This window comes from Podarcis bocagei, assembly GCF_964188305.1.
Source record: "Podarcis bocagei genome assembly, chromosome: 13".
Taxonomy (NCBI): Eukaryota; Metazoa; Chordata; class Lepidosauria; order Squamata; family Lacertidae; genus Podarcis; species Podarcis bocagei.
Genome location: NC_138138.1, coordinates 39,096,027 through 39,112,639, shown reverse-complemented (window position 1 = coordinate 39,112,639; position 16,613 = coordinate 39,096,027). Strand labels below are relative to the sequence as shown.

General features: G+C 45.0%; 1 protein-coding gene and 1 long non-coding RNA gene across 2 annotated transcripts; one reads left to right on the top strand and one right to left on the bottom strand.

The window, feature by feature from the left end:
• Positions 1-38: 38 nt before the first annotated feature.
• RPL28 (ribosomal protein L28) lies at positions 39-5,006 on the top strand. Its single transcript, XM_081167620.1, has 5 exons — positions 39-162; positions 1,836-1,927; positions 2,117-2,240; positions 4,245-4,363; positions 4,877-5,006. The coding sequence occupies exons 2-5, from the start codon at positions 1,847-1,849 to the stop codon at positions 4,964-4,966; spliced, it is 414 nt and encodes a 137-aa protein (XP_081023746.1). The 5' UTR covers positions 39-162; positions 1,836-1,846; the 3' UTR covers positions 4,967-5,006.
• A 4,100-nt stretch (positions 5,007-9,106) lies between these two features.
• LOC308572762 lies at positions 9,107-14,708 on the bottom strand. Its single transcript, XR_014001858.1, has 2 exons — positions 14,284-14,708; positions 9,107-10,405 (listed from the first exon to the last, which is right to left on the bottom strand). It is a non-coding gene; the product is annotated as an uncharacterized lncRNA (long non-coding RNA).
• Between the last annotated feature and the right edge of the window lie 1,905 nt (positions 14,709-16,613).

Here is a 16,613-nt window from a genome sequence, read left to right as displayed (position 1 = left end):
GGGTTGGAAAAGCTGTTCGAACGGAAGTGCCCGCAAGACTCCCTGAGCTGTAAAGCGGAAGAGGCGGGGCAGCACCGAGAGGTGGGAGGGAGCTGGTATAAAACCCCCTCGCGCCGGCTCCGGACCTCCTTTTCCGTTTCCGGCCGTCGTCGCGAGAAGAGGGTAAGGAGTGGGCCTCGTGTTTGTCCTGGACGGGGGAAGTGGAATTATCCCGGTTGGAGGGGAGGGAAGAGAATTGGGGGTAATGAGGGCAGGTTCGGGGTCCTCTCCCGCAGTGTATGGGCCTGAGGCCTACCAGAAAGTGGGGCGGGGAAGTTGGTTTGGAGGGGGCTGTCACGTGGCCAGTCCCTCCATTTCAGTCTTGTAGGTTGATTTCAATTGTCTGGGCACAAAAAGGGGTTGTGAGTCGCCTAATTCCTACCCTCATTCCCGGAGGCAGCGCGCGGGTTCATTTTACTTTTGGTATGCGCTAAGATTGGGCTAAATTTTTAACAGTTAAGGGGGTCGCTCTCTCCCTTACCGTGTTGAGGATGCTTGTCTGCTCCTGAGTCCGGTTTTTGTGTCTGTGAAATACAGCCTGTGCATTGGTGCCTCGCTAGCTTGAGGTTAGAATGAATGCGTGGCATGTTACAAAGGTATAATATGACTCTGTGTATGGTAAGGAGCATTAATGCAGGGTTCACTGACCCATTGATGAGCGTTGAAAGATGTCATTCACCCGAACCCAGATTATTAGAAATGTAAATGAAATAAAATCAAGCATGAATGATATATAATCAACATTTAGCAACCATCAATTGTCATCTCTAGGATTCCCAAAATGTAAAAATTAGATATCTTATCTACAATTAGAAATACAGAGGCTTCTCAACGGCGAGGGAGGTGCACTCTATATTCCCACACCCTTTTTATCTTGAGGCTCATGATTCCTTAAGTAATTGGAATTGTTCATTCATTTGTAATTGTTCGTTCATTTGCACTATCCCATGTAAACTTCATTTCAACCCCAAAGTCTTTCTTTACCTTCTACATAGTCCCATTGACCTCAGGGTGCTCAGTATCCACCACTTTGGGAAACCCTGGTTTAACAATTTATAAGGGTAGATTATGTCTGATGGTAAACAGCAACTCATTTGCAGGCATCTTCCTAATCACATGATCTCAATGTAATTGTCCTCCTTTTAAGTTTATATTTCCCTTTCCTTCATTGGCTGTGTCTCTACTTGCTGTGACATATCAGGGGAAAGAAGATACCACAGAATTCTACTGCTACCACTGATAGAAAATGTGGTATTTAAACAAATAGCCTATTCTTGAGGTTGATGCCTAATAATTCCCTTTTGTGTACTGTACTGTACTGTACTGTATTGTAGTGTGCTGTATTAGGAATCTGATGAGCATAGCCCCCCCTCTTTGTTACTACATTTATATCCCACTTTTTCTCCAAGGAGATCAAGGTGACATACACACTTCTCTCGTCTCCATTTCATCTTTACAAGTGAGTGAGGTTAGCCTGAGAGAGAGAGAGAATGAATGACTGACAAGGTGAGCCAGTGAGTTTCATTGCTTGAGTGGGGACTTGGGCCCTGATCTGCCAGGTCCTAGTCCACGATTCTAACCACAACAGCACATTGTCTATTTCATGTGGGGAGAGGAGCGTGACATTTAGAGGTACCAGGATGTCAAGACTGGAATAATGTGTAAAGGAGCAGAAAATTAGAGGGGAAATACCTAAAGCAGGAGAGTGTGAGGACATAGACGGATATGGACTGGGCTTCTGATAATGGCGTATTTCTTTTTCTTATATTCTCATTGCTTGGTCTTCTCATCCCTAGGATTCTGCAAGATGTCTGCCCATCTGCAATGGATGATAGTGCGCAACTGCTCGAGTTTCCTTATCAAAAGGAACAAGCAAATATATAGCACGGTAAGCTGCCCTCAATTAAAAAATAAAAACCTAGGTTTTATTTTCCAAAAATTCTATTTCCCTTTTTGTAGCAAAAAAAAGGGGGGGAATCCCTCACTTTCAAACACATTGTTCCACACCTCTTAAGCTCTCCTCTTTTCCTCTTGGAACTCAGGAGTCCTAGTAACATGTTTTCTTGTTTCTTCCAAGGAACCAAACAACCTCAAAGCCCGCAATTCTTTCCGCTACAATGGACTGATTCATCGCAAGACTGTTGGAGTGGAACCTGCAGCTGATGGGAAGGGCATTGTTGTGGTCCTCAAGAAGCGTGCAGGTGGGTTAGCCTAGTTTAGAGCAAAATAATGCTGAATGGAGTGAGGGGGCGGAGGTTGGGGGGGGGAGACGTGAGCAGGGTGTAAAATATCTGTTTAGTTCTGGTTAGTGAATAAGCACTACAATAGAGTGGTGGAAGCAGTCCCACCAGACCATAGAAAATGTGTGTGTAGATAGTGCAGCATTTGGTAGAGTGCCAGAGGGATGCAGTTTTGTGGCTGGAGGGAGAGGGACTTCTAATAACCTTACCCCTTTTGCCCACACTGCCTGGCTGTCCTGAATGCCCATATTCATTCCAGCCATTGTTTAAAAATGAAATTCTAAATGCTTGAAAATACAGATTTGGGGAACAGGAAATGTTATCAAAAATTAAGGTCTACATATTTCTCTGTGGGGTCATAAAATCACCAGTGCTCTTCAACAGCTACATGATATCACTTGGAGATAGATCATCTGGGGCCAGGGAGTGGGTTTACTTCAGTAGGCTGATGAAACTCAGCTCTATAGTTCCTTGCCACCCTATTCTGGGGAGACCAGACAGTTCTGAATCTGTGTCTGGAGCCAGTGGCAGACTGGATGAAGGTAAACAAACTGAAATTTAAATTGGGACAAGACAGCAGTGCTGTTCGGTAGGAGTTCTACTGGTTCAGGAACAGGAGGTTGTCCTGTTTTGGATGATGTTGCGCTTCCCAAGATCTCCTGGATCCGGCTTGTTGGATGTTCACAAATCTGCTGTGGCTAGGAGTACTTTTGCCAAAGTTCAGCTGCTTTGCCAGATGTGCCTTACCTGATAGTCAGTTCTGGCTATGGTCCTACATGCATATCTCAGTTTTGCTACTGCTATGTGATTTGTGTGGAGCTGCCTTTGAAAACCACAGAAAACCAATAGGTGCAGAAGGCTGTTGCAGAAATCTTGACTGGGGCAAGCTGTTGGGATCATTTGGCCACTCCCCCCCCTTTATGATGTATATAGGATTAATTCTGTCAATGTTTACTTGTATTTTAATGATCAATATTTCTGTGTTTTTAGCGCTTCTTGTTTTTATCTGTAAGCCTTGAGTCCTGTCAAGGGAAAAGGCGGAAAATAAATAACACCGGCTATACTGGCTCTCAGTCTGTTTCCCCATGCAATTCAAGGTGCTGATTATTACATATAAAACCCTATTCTGCCTGGGACCAAGCTCTCTGAAGGGCAATCTCCTCTTTTGTGAATCTTTCCATCCTCTGAGATCAGCCATTGTGCCCCCTTTGTGTATGCTGCCATCTAGAATGTGAGTTTGGACTGACAGTCTCGAGCTGAAAAATTCAGCTGAGCTTACTGACTAGGTCTTAGGCAGGCCACTGTGTCTCTCAACTTCAGCTGCAGTATGGGATGAAAATACTGGCCTACCTCTCGTGGTGACTAATGTGGGAACCTGAGAATCTCCAGATGTTGCTGGACTATATCTCCTTATTTTGAAGGGACGCAGGTGGCGCTGTGGTCTAAACCACTGTGCCTCTTGGGTTTGCTGATAGGAAAGTCGGCAGTTCTAATCTGTGCAACTTGGTGAGTTCCCGTTGCTCTGTCCCAGCTCCTGCCAACCTAGCAGTTAGAAAACACATCAGTACAAGTAGATAAATAGGTACTGCTGCGGCAGGAAGGTAAATGTTGTTTTTGTGCATTCTGGTTTCCATCATGGTGTTCTGTTGCGCCAGAAGCAGTTTAGTCATGCTGGCCACATGACCTGGAAAGCTGTCTGGACAAACGCTGGCTCCCTGGGCCTGAAAATTGAACTCAGTGCCACACCCCATAGTTGCCTTTGTCTGGACTTGACTGTCCAGGGGACATTTACCATTTTACCTTTATTCTAATTATTGACCATGCTGACGGGGCTGATGGTAAGGACTTCCAAACTATTATATTTTTCTCCTAAATGCACTGGTGTGTCATCTGCTATTGCTGCTTCCATCTTAGAGATTCTAGGTTCTTTTTCCATCCATGCGACCTAACCTTTCACTCTTGCAGGCCAGCGGAAGCCAGCCACCTCTTACGAGAAGATCACCATCAACAAAAATGCCCGTGCCACTCTTAGCAGCCTCCGCCACATCATTCGCAAGAACAACTACCGCAAAGACCTGCGCATGGTAAGATGAGGCCCTTTGGTTTCTCCCTCTGTAGATTTGCACTGGGATATATTTAGTCTCCACTACTCCAATGAGCATATGGTGGCAATTCATCAGAAACAAAATGGCATGGTGAGCTGGCATTTTAGAGTGAAAATTGAGATGTTTACAAAATCTGTCTAACATTATGAATGTTCAAAGTGTGGTGCAGTCAATGAAAAGCGCCCTTCTGGGTAATACCTGGGTTATGATAACGTGTTTTGAATTGCAAAAGACATTGAGAAATTGCCAAAAGGCTTCTGTTTCACTCCTGTTTTAGGAGTGAAGATGGTTCTGCTCATTTAAGTTGGTAGATCTGAAAAGAGGAGGGTATTACAAATTTGAGGAACAGTATAGAAATGAGGTGTTTCAGGATCTGGGTTTTGTAAGAAACCACTGGAGGTGCTTGACCTGGAAATAACTGCTGTGCTTTGCAGCCTCAGTTTTCCTTCGGAGGCTCTTGTTATCTCACTTTTCCTCTTAACTCTCTCTCAGGCTGCTCTGCGTCGTGCCAGTGCAATTCTGCGCAGCCAGAAGCCGGTGGTGGTGAAGAAGAAGCGAACTCGGGCTACAAAGGCTACATAAAACAGTTGTCAGATTATCCAATAAAGGATTAGAACCAGAACATGGCTTTGCTGATTGGTGTTAATAGATTGAAACCTGGGTTGTTTCTTCCTCAGTGAATACAAGCCCTGGTCTGCAGTTGTCATTTTGCTGAATTGCCTCCCAAAAGGCAAAAGAGGCTGTGTTGCTCCCTGTCCTGCAGAGATTCATTTGCACCAAGAGAACAACTCAAAAAATTAGTGGCCAAATGCTCTCCTACCTTGCTGATAACTGGGTTTCTCATATACATACAACTACTTTGCATTGTGGAGTCTCTTGTCCCAATTGTTCGGAAGCTTACTCTTTTATAACTCCTGCTGAGAATAGCACTCTGAGAATATAATGGAAGTAGCCTCTGTAAAAGCATATAGCACTATACATGTGGTAGGTTTTAAGGTGCTACAAGACAAATTCAGTAGTGGGGGAAAAATGGAATAGAAGAAAAGCATAGGAGGAAATGGGGTGGGGTGGGGAGAGAAAATAAAAGGAGCCGGTCTTTTAAGTCTCCATGTCCACTATTGGGGGTCATGGAGGTGATTTACAGATGCTTGTTTAATTGCCTTGACAATGACCAACAGATGGCAGTTTAGAGCTAAGAAAACTCCTTGTTCCCACCCAGTATTGTTCCCACCCAGTTGCTGAATGATAATTGCACTTTGCGCTCATTCAGAGCGTCATTGTGTGAGAGAGCAACGATGCAGGCAAAAACTGATGGGCTGCTGCCTGCAGAATCTGGTAGTTAAGCTAGGAAAGTCTTTCACTGGTGAGAGAAGGCATAGGCTGCAATTCTAGCTCCACTTACCTGAGAGTAACTGAATTCACTAGGACCTACATCTAAGTAGACACAGGGTTGCATCAGATATTTTCACAAACTTCTGTTCCCTTTCCCCTTGCATTTAGTGGTTGGAGAAGCCACAGGAAGACTTGATAAGAGGCTAGACTAGCCATATATATATATTTACAAAATTCTACTGCATTTCTTTTCTCCCAAGACGTGCTGGTGGTCCAGGGCTTCCTTTCCTTGCCATGCTTTTATCTCCACAACAATCCTGAGAGAGGAAACTAGGCTGGCAGGTTTCATTGCTGGGATTTGAACCTGGGATTCTGGAGTTCAAGCACTGCTGCTACTATTCTCATGTTTTAAAAGGGTAGGGTGGGGTGGGTAGGGAGTGGGGCAATCAGAAAGGAACATCCCAAAAGGGAGGGGACTGAACAGGAAATAGGACCTGGTGTGAAATGGATGTGCATTCGCATGCATGCTTCATGAACCTCACCTGTCCGTGCAACGTTGATTCCCTGGTGAGAAATGCGGCGAAGCTTCCAGATTTAAAACACCTCACTGTCCTGTATAGCATGTGCCTTCCGCATGAAAGCTGTGAGGTTCTGGCAGGTCCACAACTGAGGTGATTGGATCTCAGGAGATGGCTGTGGCCATAGGGCCAGGTGTGAGTGCATTTCCCTAAATCCACCTATCCTTACAGGTGGCTCTTATCTCTGTCCTCCGCCCCAAGCTATCTTTGTTAGAGCTCTGTGGTGCTTGCTGAGCCAAAGCAAGGTGATCTAATAGGCCCAGCAGGCAATTGGCAGGCCTCCCAATGACCCCAGCTAGCTATTTGAAGCCCTGGGCTGACGTATGTCCTGACCTCTTTCCTGCCCTGCCATCTCCCTTCCTGGGCACCACAATTGAGCGGGCAGCCAGAGTTGGGAGGGGTGGGTGGAGGGTTCCCCCTTCTCTCCAGAAGTCCCAATTCTGGCACAGAGTCCTCTGGGAGGGAAAAAATACCTTTTCCCAGCAGCACTGTATTAGGAATTTGTTCATATATTTTATTTCATTCAATATCCCACCATTACATCACTAAACTCATATATAGGTACTCTTCCCCCCCCCCCCCCGCTTATCCATGCAACAGCCTTGCAGCTTTACCCTTACAATCCAAAGTAAATATCTTCAGAGAGTATAAATGTTAGATGCACCTTCATACACAATATTCATTGGCATGACAATGGACATGGCATGTTTCTGTCAGACAAAAACAAACAAACCGAAGTTATAGCATGACCACTGCCCTGTGGGCTGTTTTGCACTGCATGGCCGGTGGTGAAGCAGTGAAGGGCAAAAGGCCGCAGCTATGTCCTCTAGGTCAGGGCTTCTTAAACTTTCTACCCCCAGGGCCCACTTGAGAAGGCTGAAAGTTACTGAGGCCCATCAGCCACTAAATGGTGCTGCAGGGACAGAGCCAATCACAACAGTACGTTTCCGAGCACGATTCAAAGTGTTGGTGCTGACCTTTAAAGCCCTAAACGGCCTCGGTCCTGTATACCTGAAGGAGCGTCTCCACCCCCATCGTTCAGCCCGGACACTGAGATCCAGCGCTGAGGGCCTTCTGGCGGTTCCCTCATTGCGAGAAGTGAGGCTACAGGGAACCAGACAGAGGGCCTTCTCGGTAGTGGCGCCCGCCCTGTGGAACGCCCTCCCATCAGATGTCAAAGAGATAAATAATTACCTGACATTCAGAAGACATCTTAAGGCAGCCCTGTTCAGGGAAGTTTTTAATATGTAACGCTGTGCTGTTTTTAACACTGGGAGCCGCCCAGAGTGGCTGGGGAAACTCAGCCAGATGGGCGGGGTATAAATAATAAATTATTATTATTATTATTATTATTATTATTATTATTATTATTATTATTATTATTATAACATGGCAGCAGGTGAAAGCAGAGTTTGGTCTTGTATCAGTCAACTAGCAGGAACTGACTTTGCTTTCTGCTTGATACCTAATCCATCTCTGGAAATGGCTGCGTTATTTGCCACAGCCTTTTCCCTCAACCCCTCCTCTGGCCCTTTTCCCTCACAGAAGAGAAAACCTCCTCCCCACATGAATGTCTCTGTCTCCCAGCCCCCTTTACTCAGCTTCTGTATGTGTCATATGGGGATGTGGTTGTGACAGAAATCTTGTCCTTTGCTTTCGGCTGCAAAATGTATTTGAACTGTTTCTTTCCAAGGATAATACATAAAGCTGATTGAAAATAAATGAATCACTAGATTATGGAAAAGCAATAAGGCGCATAGCTAAATATAATATAGAAGGGAATGTGGCAGGATGCATAAAGTTAACAACATGTTGTAGTAATGCCACTTAATCTCTGGAAAGTTAGCATCTGCGAATGGGGAAAGGCCAAAGGGCATCCCTTTAGGACCATCTTGCAAGTCTAGGCAAAACTCCAATGAGACTGGCCATTGGCTAAGCAATGCAGATGTTCACCTGCACATGGACTTTGGTTGAGACTGAGTGCATAATGTGGGGATGAAAATGTACTATGCTATGTTGGTAGTTGGTGAACTCTGGGATGTGTGTGTGAGACTTTCATAATGCAATTTGAAAGCGGACAGCTCCTAGACCAAACTCCCAACTATGCCTGGGGTGTGTCATTAGCAGGAAACCGGGGCTTGCTCTCAGAACAATGTCCTGACCTAGGAGTGGCACCGTGGGCCGGAATGATAAGCTTGGTCTGTTTATACATGGGCACCGAGATGGCCGAGATCAAGCCAGCCACCAAGAGTATATTGTCTGCAGTTATACTCGTAGTCAGTCCAGGGTTTGGGAACGGGGGGCCTTCCTTTCCTCTTTGAGGACTTGCCTTTGCTGGATGGGTCTGGGCCAAATTGATTGTGCGAGGTCTAAAGACGCAGTTTTCAGTAATTTGTATGCTAAACTGGACAGTACCACTTCAGACTGGGAATGAGGACTCCCGTGACTGAATGCCCTGCACATAGAAATCTATAGGGAAAGAGAAGGATCTAACCTACTTTTCTTCTTGATATGCTAATTTTCTATGTGCAGGAATTCCTTTGCTCCCTCCACTTCTAGAAGAGCATGTGAGTCACCCCTTGCAGTCTGAAGTAGTCCAGAAACACATTTACCATCTCTCCTGGTCTTCCTTGGAGCCTTGACCAGCTCCCCGGATTTGCAGTGTGGAAAATATCCTGCCAGGAGAAGCAGATGGCTCAGAAGTGGAAGCACTATTGCAGGGAATTGGTTGCTTACAGTTGTGTACTTTGCCCTGAGAAGTTGGAAACTTAGAGGGAGTCTATCCCTTCTTTTCAGACAGCACCCAACAGGGTTCAATGAAAAGAGCGAGGCATATATATTTTCTGTATTTGTCTTCAATGGCACAAGTAGGGCTGGATAAGCTTTCTACCAACTCGTTCTGCACCAGAAATAATTCTAAAATACAACATTCCGCTTCCAGTAAGTAAGAGAAGTGCAAAGAGCTAAACAAAATACTAATACACCACCCTCTCTTACCCATGGAAATCCCCCCCACCAATATTTGCAAACTTGGGAACTAGAATCGTGCTTTAAAAAGAAAGAAAGAAAAGAAAGCAGAGAGGTCCAATTTTGGGGTAGGCGTGTGGTTTCTAGGAACAAGTCATCTTACCAATGTGAACAAATTATTGGCCCTTATAATGGTGAGGAATGAGGTTTTAGTGGAGGGCAATGGATTTTCTTCACGCCTCATAAGGACTAGGAACTTCTAGAGACGTAAACTTTTGTAGACTGCATTCCACTTCGTCAGTTGCAAGGAATTAGGATTGGGAAAGGGATCCTTCTCTTCACCCAGGCCTAGGACTTTGTTGCCAAGTGCTGGCACAGCATAAAAGGTAAGACATTATTCCGAAATGTTTCCAAAACATTGTTACTTCTTGCAGTCTTACCGTGTCAGAATCAGGTAAGGATGGTTGGAGTAGCCCCAACTGTGTCCAGACTAGAAGGGAAAAATGGGTAAGAAATGGCCCAGAATGGATTTTCAATTTATATAGGTTGACAACCCCAGAATGCAGTTGCCGTTTGTTCAAAGTGGAAACCGGCTGATTATAAAACCTGGACTGGTTTGGATTGAGATTTTCCAATGGATTTTGGAACCTGTCACCAGTTCAAAATTGGGCTTTCCTTGGGAAACAGCCTTTTGGGCTGGATTCTCACTCCATGCTGAAGTGTTCTTCCGGCTGACAGGAAAAATCTGGTCTCAGGTCTTCATATGACCGCTTTCTTTGCTTCTGGCTCCATCAGTAGAGTCCAGCTGCCACACCTCTTACGGCTCCTGTACTGCTGCCACAAGCAGCTGGTGGCCACCCCCAAGACCCCGGACCCCAGCAAGACCCACCCCAGGACAGACAACACAGAGCCAGGAGGGTCACGGACACCGGCCACACCAGTGGCAGCCAGGCCGATGATGCTCATCAGCAGCCCAAAGGGAAGCAGGCAGTCTCGGCAGGAGGCCTCCACACCTCCTGTGACGGTACTTATGAGGCGGGGGTCCAGGGGCAAGGCCGAGCGCTCCAGGAAAACCTCTTCCCTCTCCATGTTGACCCTCACACGGTCATAAGGCACGGTTGGAAGGGTGGCAGCAGTATCCATCCTAGGGAGGAAAACCAGGGAAATAAGAGCATAATAAGAGTCCTGGTGGGTTAGATTTGGATTTTACTTTTTAACTATTTATTCTCAGTTTATATGTTTTGCCTTGTTGGTCACTTTGAGCACCCCCAGTCTTGAAGGTGAAAAGCAGACAGAAAATCCCCATACATACACACACACACACACACACACACACACGGGGGGGGAGGGGGGGAGAGGCTGGTGACCATTTAAGAGACAGAATGCTGGACTGAATGGATCTTGCTATAATCCAGCAATGTGCTGATATAGCTGTGAAAAACACATAGCCTGTAGAGAAGCAAGTCTGAAAACTATTGTAAGTACAGTGGTACCTCTGGATGTGAACGGGATCCGTTCCGGAGCCCCATTCGCATCCTGAGTAGAACGTAACATGCGACTGCGCATCTGCACGGGTCGTGTTTCGCCGCTTCCGCGCATGCACGTGACATCATTTTGAGCGTCTGCACATGTGCGAGCGGCGAAACCCGGAAGTAACGCGTTCCGTTACTTCCAGGTCGCTGTGGAGCGCAACCTGAAAACGCTCAAACTGAAGCGTATTTAACCCGAGGTATGACTGTACAGAAAGATTAGGGGTTGTATCTAACCAAGTTATACTCAGTCACTGAAATTAATAGACCTTCGTCATCATGTCCATTAACTTCAAGGTGTCAGCTCTCCATTTGACTAACACAGTACAGTGGTACCTCGGGTTACAGATGCTTCAGGTTACAAACTCCGCTAACCCAGAAATAGTATCTCAGGTTAAGAACTTTGCTTCAGGATGAGAACAGAAATTGTGCGGCGGCAGCAGGAGGCCCCATTAGCTAAAGTGGTACTTCAGGTTAAGAACAGTTTCAGGTTAAGAACGGACCTCCAGAGCGAATTAAATTCTTAACCCGAGGTACCACTGTACCTGTATACAACACTAGGTAGGAATGAAGAGAGAGGTAACAGTCTGAAGCCTAAAGACATTTGGTAAGGGTGAAGACAGATGTTACATCGCAAGGATGAAAACAAATGTAACATTCTAAGGTGGATTGGGTTTCCATGCACATTTGCTGTGGGTGTATTTTCCAGACCATCAAAACCATTTCTACCACATTTAGGACACGTATGCCCGTCTTCTTGGTTAGCTGACCATTGAAATGTTTTATTCCCCAAGCCATGTGGAAAAGGATGTCCTGTATGTCAGCAGTTGGTTTGGAAAAGAAGAGAGGAATTCTTATCAGGCTCTATCTGGGAGGTTGCATGTGTGGAGAGAGAGAATGAGAGGAGACAGAATTGCTTTGCACTGCCCAGAAAGGAGCTTTAGATTACATATGAAGATAATCTTTTGAGCTGAGAGAAAGAGCCCAGGACTGGAACACGTTCTCAAGGGAAAGTGTTGAGGTGCCCGTATCTTTTAAAAAAAGAGAGATATAAAGAAGGTGGACTTCAGGAGGAACTAGGAAAGGAATAGGGCATGGGTAGGCAAATTAAGGCCCGGGGGCCGGATGCGGCCCAGTCGCCTTCTCAATCCAGCCCATGGATGGTCCGGGAATCAGCGTGTTTTTACATGAGTGGAATGTGTACTTTTATTTAAAATGCACCCCTGGGTCATTTGTGGGGCATAGGAATTCCTTCATATATATTTTTTCAAAATATAGTCTGCCCCCCCCACAAGGTCTGAGGGACAGTGGACTGGCCCCCTGCTGAAAAAGTTTGCTGACCCCTGGAATAGGGGTTGCCATAGTGATCAGAAAAACAACAACCTAGCCCATGCTCCTCTCCCTTTAACATCAGTTTGAGCTATAGAAGACAAAGCTTTTTAAAATCTAAACTTGCAACAACTGCTTCAAGTCAAACTGCTGATGTAAAGCCAGCAGCTCTGGGGGTTAGCTGAAGAGTTTGCAGTCCCGGGAGAGTAAAATTCTTGGGGATTTCTAACAATGGTCAAGTGCTGAGTTGGTAGTTGCCAGCTTTTGAAGCTGCTGCTGTAACAGACTATATATATTTATTTCCATGCATCACAAAACCTCCTCTGCTAAGTTCTACACATCCCACAGCCGCTAAAAACACAAAGTAAAAGGACAGTCCCTCAATGGTCAATTGGCATCCTTAATTGTGTAAAGTGGCCAGCTTTTTAAAGCTGCCTTTAACAGCTGTCCAGCAGACTGAACCAATAGGTGGAACGTCTTTGTGTCAATGAGATGCAGAGATAGGGAATTGTGGCACCTGGGGAATGCCTGCCTTCTGGCTGAAAGAGTTCCTAGGTTTAAAAAAAATAAAAAATGAACCAGGCAGTATAACCACAATAAAACACTAATTTTAAGTCAATCAAATGGCAAAAGTACAAAGCACAGCTACATTATAAGTTTAAAGCCCAGGAGACAGCATAAAAGCAGTAAATGCCTGATGTGTTTGTATTTTTAAAGTGTTTTAGCAGAGATGTAATTTGGTGGATTTCCCTGGGGGTAGAATCCACAAGTGCCACAATCAACAAAGCCCTGAGTCCTGCTAATCAGATATTTACAAAGGGAGTCCCCTGAAAAGCTGCAAATAAAATTTAATCTAAACATTTATAAATTTGCTGAACCTGAATATAGAATGTAATACACTTCTATATATTATCTATTTGTCCCATGAACAAAAATGACACATCAGTTATTGTTCTTTTATCTCTGTGTCCACCCACCCATCCTCCATCCCTCTGCCTCACTCCAGTCTATAGAGATTTGTTTCCTTATAGTTATGACCTTACCTATCGCCAAAGAATTCAACACAGCTTTCATTTGAGGGAAATCGCCTTGAGTTCTTTGGCAAAAGGCGGAGTTACCATTACTACACCGTAAAATCCAGCCCAACAACCTGCCCTGTTCCTCTACAAATAGTATGAAACTTCGTATCAAATCACTAAATACAAACTGACAACGTAAGGAATTAAAACACAGTCAGGTTAGCAGAAATCATAAAAGATCACTGAGGCACCTTGCATAGATTAAAGCACCTTGCATATATTCCTAAAAACTCTCCGGTTTGATTACAGGTTTTCTTTGTGTTGCCCAGTTGACTAAAATAATTGCACATAGAAATGATCCCCTTTGCTTGGCCTGCTCTTGAGCCTTTTCTGATCTGTTGAAATTGGCAGGCAACCCCTGCTCAGAATGGTCAACTGATGCTGACTGAGCTGCCGTGTGATACTGGTGGTAAGTTGGCAACCAATAACCCAAGATGAACAAGCATGTTAAGAACTTGTGAAGTTTCACAGCATGGAGGTAATACGGCATCAGCGTTCTATGTTTTGCCCTCACACCAATTGACTGTTACAGAGGTACAGAGGTACAGTTCCCGGCTGAAAAGTTGGCAACCCTCCCTAGGCAGAATGGCACACACAAATGGAGCTCCAAATAAATGGATGTAGATCTCTGTCCCCACGCCCCACACAACCACACACCTCCCACCCCATAGCACCCCAACGCACAAGTCTGGCAAACAGCAACTCATTTCCAAATGTATACTTTGTAGGGTTGCCAATGAATCTGGGGAAAAACTGCTCCCATTTCTGCAGAAATGAGATGGAGGGTTTTTTCATAACGAGGAATAAACCTGATCACCTCGATGCACATCAGTAGCTGCTGAGGGAGGTTCAAAGGTTGGCAACCCTTAAAACTATTGAGGTTCTCCAAAGTAGCATCCCTTAAAAACATCCTTCCTTCCAAGGCGATCTGATCATAGCTGTCAACGTTTCCCTTTTTTAAAGGGAAATTCCCTTATTCCGAATAGGATTCCTCGCAAGAAAAGGGAAAAGTTGACAGCTATGGATCTGACTGAGCCATTCACTCTGCTCCCCTCGAGATAATTCAACCGTTACCCCTTTCTTACCTCAAAAAAGAGTTTTGGTGGTAGTATTCTTTTTTAGTATTATTTCCCCATTCCTTCAGTGTGCCAGGCCTGTTCACGATCAATTCTTTGTTTCTGTCCTCCTTCCACTGCAAAATCCCCACCCCAAGTCTGTGTTCTTGGGGTCAGTTTGTCTCCTCTGCTGCCAGCCTGGCTGCTCAGGACCTCAAATTTGGTTCCCGCCCCCACCCTAATTTATTTTAATGTCTATCAATGCAGGGACACGGATGATGGAATGATAAGGAGGCAATTAGAGAGTTCCTGTAACTTAGTAGAAACTGGAGAAACTTGGATGCAGGACACAGCACATGCACACAGCACATTGTACGCCTCAGCTACACACCCAGCCATTCAGAATGTGCTGTAAATAAATAAATGAACAGAACCCATTCAGTCACCTGTCATTTATATATGTGTGCGTGTGCGCAGGCACACATTATTAGGAAGGAACTCCTGATAAGCTTCCATGAATTCTCCAGGGGGGGAAACAGTTTGAAAACCACAGCTTTAGAAGACAGCCACATCCTCACAATACATTTAAAACACATGGCTTCACTCCCCTTGCCCAAATTCCTGGGAACTGTAGTTTACCCTTTGCAGAGAGACAGCTTCTGGCATCCTTACAAAACTACAGTTAAAAGGGTTCTGTGTACATGTGTGCGCGCGAAGCTATGTGCTTTCAGTGTGGTTTAAATGTATGAAGGAGATGTGACCTATATTCCTCGTTCCATGGAGCTCTGATGATGCAAGCCAGGCTTAATTTGAGCTGGATGGGAGAGAAATTTTAATTCAGTTCATATTTAAAGCCAAATTCATCCAATTTGCACTTTCTGAAACGAGAGGAGAACCAAAACACAGCCACCCTCCGAAATTCGCACTCATCCAAATTCTGCAATGTACCAGTAGTTCTCCAAAGCAAACAATGCTTACCAAAATGCGTGTATTAGGGGGAAATGTGCATAAAATGCATATATTCGTGAAAACAACGTACAAAAATGAATTATACTGGGAGAATATGCTTGCAAATAGTCAAAACTGCATATACAAAGATGTGCTTATCGGGATAGAGTTGCACTAAAATCTGAATGATTTTCATGAGTATTATTTTTAAAAAATTACAAATTGCTGCACTAAACTGGAGTACAGTGGTACCTCGGGTTAAGAACTTAATTCATTCTGGAGGTCCGTTCTTAACCTGAAATTGTTCTTAACCTAAGGTACCACTTTAGCTAATGGGGCCTCCTGCTGCTGCCGCACGATTTCTGTTCTCATCCTGAAGCAAAGTTCTGGATTAGCGGAGTCTGTAACCTGAAGCGTCTGTAACCCGAGGTACCACTGTACTGAATTTAAAGTTGGCGGAAAAAAGAAACTGAGACAACAAAAATTTGACAGATCCTTCCAGCCCCGCTAACCAGGACTCAGCCATAAGACTGCAGGTTAGTATGTGGAACACAGTATGTGAAAGAGCCCCAGAGCCCCCGCAAGGAAGATGATGAGGCAACAGGTGAAGGCATAATCCTATCTGCCTGAGATCTGGACCTAGAAAGTAGTTGGAGTGGACAATACTGGGCCCCTAGGTGGACAAAGAGCCTGACCACATATACAGTAGCTTCCCAAGTTCCTGTACACGGTCTCTCTCATACCTCAAGGCTAAAGACTGCCCACCTTTACTGCACAACACTGTGGAGAAGCTGATATGAGAAAGGGTCATCATCCTGGGCTCCGTCTCCATCTCTCAAGTTATAACAAGGCCAAGAGGACTTATGGGTTCCTTCTGGATTACTTGTTTTTGAACATCTGTAGGGTTGCCACATTTAAAAAAGTAAAGACCAGGACACCCCCAAAATTGTTGTTTATCCTGATTTGTTTACAGAAAGCTCATATGATGTTGGCTGTTAAATTATCATTTCTACCTGTTTGTGGGGAGATTAGCTGACAGTCGCATCAGAATAAGTGCCACCCTGCGCTTTCCTTATCTGAAAAAGTCTGATGTTTCGGGGAAGCCAGTTTGTTGCGCAAGCCCCCCCCAATCAACTATAATCACACAACCTGAATTTCCCAGGATGTGATCGAATCTGAGCCGGGGGAAAGTGATAGTCTGACGAAGTGCCTTTAACTTCCTCATAACTATACCTTTAAAGCACATTCTTCCCTTTAAAGAATTAGGGGTGTTGTAGTTTACCCCTCAAGTAATTACAACTTCCAGAAACCCTTAACAAACTACAGTACCCAGAATTCTTTGAGGGGGAATGTGCATTGAATGTGCTTTGAAGGTACACAGCCTAAGTCAGTTCCCAGGTGCTACTCTTCAG